This window comes from Notolepis coatsorum (genome assembly GCF_963971535.1).
Source record: "Notolepis coatsorum genome assembly, chromosome: 13".
NCBI classification, from domain to species: Eukaryota; Metazoa; Chordata; class Actinopteri; order Aulopiformes; family Paralepididae; genus Notolepis; species Notolepis coatsorum.
In genome coordinates, this window is record NC_140177.1 from 3,130,089 (window position 1) to 3,132,916 (window position 2,828).

Genomic DNA, 2,828 nt, shown 5'->3' on the forward strand with positions numbered 1-2,828 from the left:
CGGGCAGCGTGTCGATGTGTCCTTGAGCAAGACACTTAACCCCCTAATTGCTCCCGATGAGCAGGTTGGCAGCACCTTGCATGGTTTGCGTCCGCCGTCGGTGTCGGTGAGTGAATGTGTGAGTGAATGGGTCAAATGTGAGTGACAAATTGTAAAGCGCTATATATAAAGAAGCAGCCATTTACCATTTGTGATATAAACTCATTCCAGGAACTGGGGAAAACAACAACAATTCTCTCCTATCTCAAACCCTGCCCCTTTTCTTGATCCTCCAATCACAGCTGTCGCTTACCTCTGACTTCCTCGTACAAACTTTGTTTGTACGAGGAAGTCAGAGGTAAGAGACAGCTGTGATTGGAGGATCAAGAAAAGAGGGCAGGGTTTTGAGACAGGTCCATTGGGAAATGAAATAAAATGATAACCCTCTCTACCACCGCCGCCGCCGCCGCCCCACTCCAGTCGTCCATCGACTCCATTAAGTCTAGTGATTGCAGGGGCGTCCCCTCCGCAGGTTGTCCAGCTCGGTCTGGCTGATGGTACCGTAGCTCTGGGAGTAGCTGCCCAGCTTGGCCCGCGGGTCCCCAGAGGCAGACGTGTTGGAGGAGGTGGCCTGGAAGAACTTCTTGCTGAACCGGGGGGGCGGGGGCCGCGCCTCCCGGGCCTGAGAGTGGGAGCGCTGGTTCTGGAGGAAACAAGAGAAGACATCGTGTTGGTACCGGCCGGGTGACGATGAACTATACACACAGAATGCCGGGACACTGGCTAATGTTCCAGTAGAGGTCGTATAGGCGGCATGAGGTGTACTGTCCATATGCCCGGGGGCGGGCGACAGTGGTAGAGCGGCCGTCTGGTAGTCCGGAAGGTTCCCGGTTAGATTCCCGCTCCTCCCGGGCAGTGTGTCGAAGTGTCCTTGAGAAAGACACTTAACCCCTAATTGCTCCCGATGAGCAGGTTGGCACCTTGCATGGGTGCCTCTGCCGTCGGTGAGTGAATGTGTGAGTGAATGGGTGAGGAACAAAATTGTAAAGCGCTTTGGATAAAAGCTGCTATATGAATGCACCGTTTACCATTTATATGCATCTTGATATACCCATCATGAATATACCGCCGCTATACACAATGGACCTATCTCAAGCCCTGCCCTCTTTTCTTGATCCTCCAACCACAACTGTTGCTTGCCCGGACAAAGAGTGAAGCGACAGGTTTCCTTGTTTATTTGATCACAGAAGTCCTTCAGTTCACCTGTTCAGTATTTTTGATGCTCTGCGAAGCTCGTTCAGTGATAGGTTGTTGATGCCTCGATGCTCTACTGAGCGATTGAGAAGGTCCTTTGTTCCTGCTGCGGTTACATTTTTTTAACGAACATCGTTAGCACAGTGTGTTGAGAGGCTCTCCTACTGTGTTGTGTATCCTGTATTGTATCATGTAATTGTTTCTTTCATGTTTGTATAATTGTATTCGCTCTGGTGGCAAATCATGTTTCCCCTCGGGGATTAAGAAATAAACCATACCATACCAACCGGTTATCCTAATTCTTTTAGCAAATATTGCCTTCTAATCACCATCCATAATCAAAACCAAAATAAAGTCTTTAAGATGCATTCTGGGGATTATTGGTAGTTATTGGGTATTTGGATCAATGACACATTTTTACGAGGCAAGGTGGAAGGGACTGGGATTGTTAGTGACGAGGGAACGTCATGTAAAGATGGAAGCAGTGTTGTGTAGCAGTGTTTACTTTTTACTTTACTTTTTATTCCAGTGCAGGTTCAGGTTGTATCAGTAAAGCTGTTTGCATTTGGAGATTTTATTATGATTTAAAGTGCCATTTTAGTTTGTTTATTTTATTTTATTTTGTCCGAGGGAAGCAACAGTTGGGATTGGAGGATCACGAAAAGAGGGTGGGGCTTGAGATAGATACATGAACAGATTATTGCAAATATCACCATGGAAACAAAACGTATAGACATCAAAACCCAATAGACTGTTTGTTTACATGCCTCGGTATCCCATATCCCTGCTACCATATTAGGGTTTCTTACAGTTGGGATATGAGTTCATCCCAGCTGGGAGACATGGCATATACTTGACAGAATACTCAAGCATAATATTGGAATAATAATGTGCATGTGTTAACGCACTCAATAAATCTATGGTTGTGTCAAGGCTGTTCGCATCTTCTCAATCACAACCAAGCTATAAGACATAGCAGTGTTTTGTTTTGTCTTTTTTTTTCTTTCTCAAGTGTAAATGGTAAATGGTACATTTATATAGCAGCTTTTATCCAAAGCGCTTTACAATTTGTTCCTCACATTTGACCCATTCACTCACATATTCACACACCGACGGTGGAGGCGACCAATGCAAGGTGCCAACCTGCTCATCGGGAGCAATTAGGGGTTAAAAGTGTCTCGCTGAAGGACACTTCGACACGCTGCCCGGGAATCTAATCGGGAACCTTCCGACTACCACAACCACTCTACCTCCTGAGCCACTGACTGTCGCCCCAAGTGTGTGGATACATTCAGGGTAGATGATGACTCGGGGGCAGACTCTGTCTGGGTGTTACAGCGTGGCAGAGGTGCCGTCGTCACGGGGTACAGTGGACTGACCAGGCGTGCTGAGGTGACACATATCCCAGAGGAGATGGAGGGCTCGTCTCTGCGGACCAGGAGGTTGTTCTGGGCTTGGTCCTGGGTCTGGGAGAACGAGCGGGTATGGGCTGCAGGGGCTGACCGACCCCGCTGGAGGATCTGGTCCATGGACTAGAGGGGGGGGGGGGGGGTAGATAGATAGACAGACAGACAGACAGACAGACAGACAGACAG

General features: G+C 48.0%; 1 protein-coding gene across 1 annotated transcript in view; it reads right to left on the minus strand.

Moving 5' to 3' along the window:
* Positions 1–380: 380 nt before the first annotated feature.
* The window catches only part of mapk15 (mitogen-activated protein kinase 15), a 40,996-nt gene continuing 38,548 nt past the window's right edge, over positions 381–2,828 (minus strand). The window contains exons 13-14 of the mRNA XM_084327343.1: positions 2,613–2,765; positions 381–682 (exon numbers count right to left, since the gene is read on the minus strand). Of these exons, the coding sequence (XP_084183469.1) occupies positions 482–682; positions 2,613–2,765 (354 nt within the window). The 3' untranslated portion in view covers positions 381–481. The remainder of the gene's footprint in view (positions 683–2,612; positions 2,766–2,828) is intronic.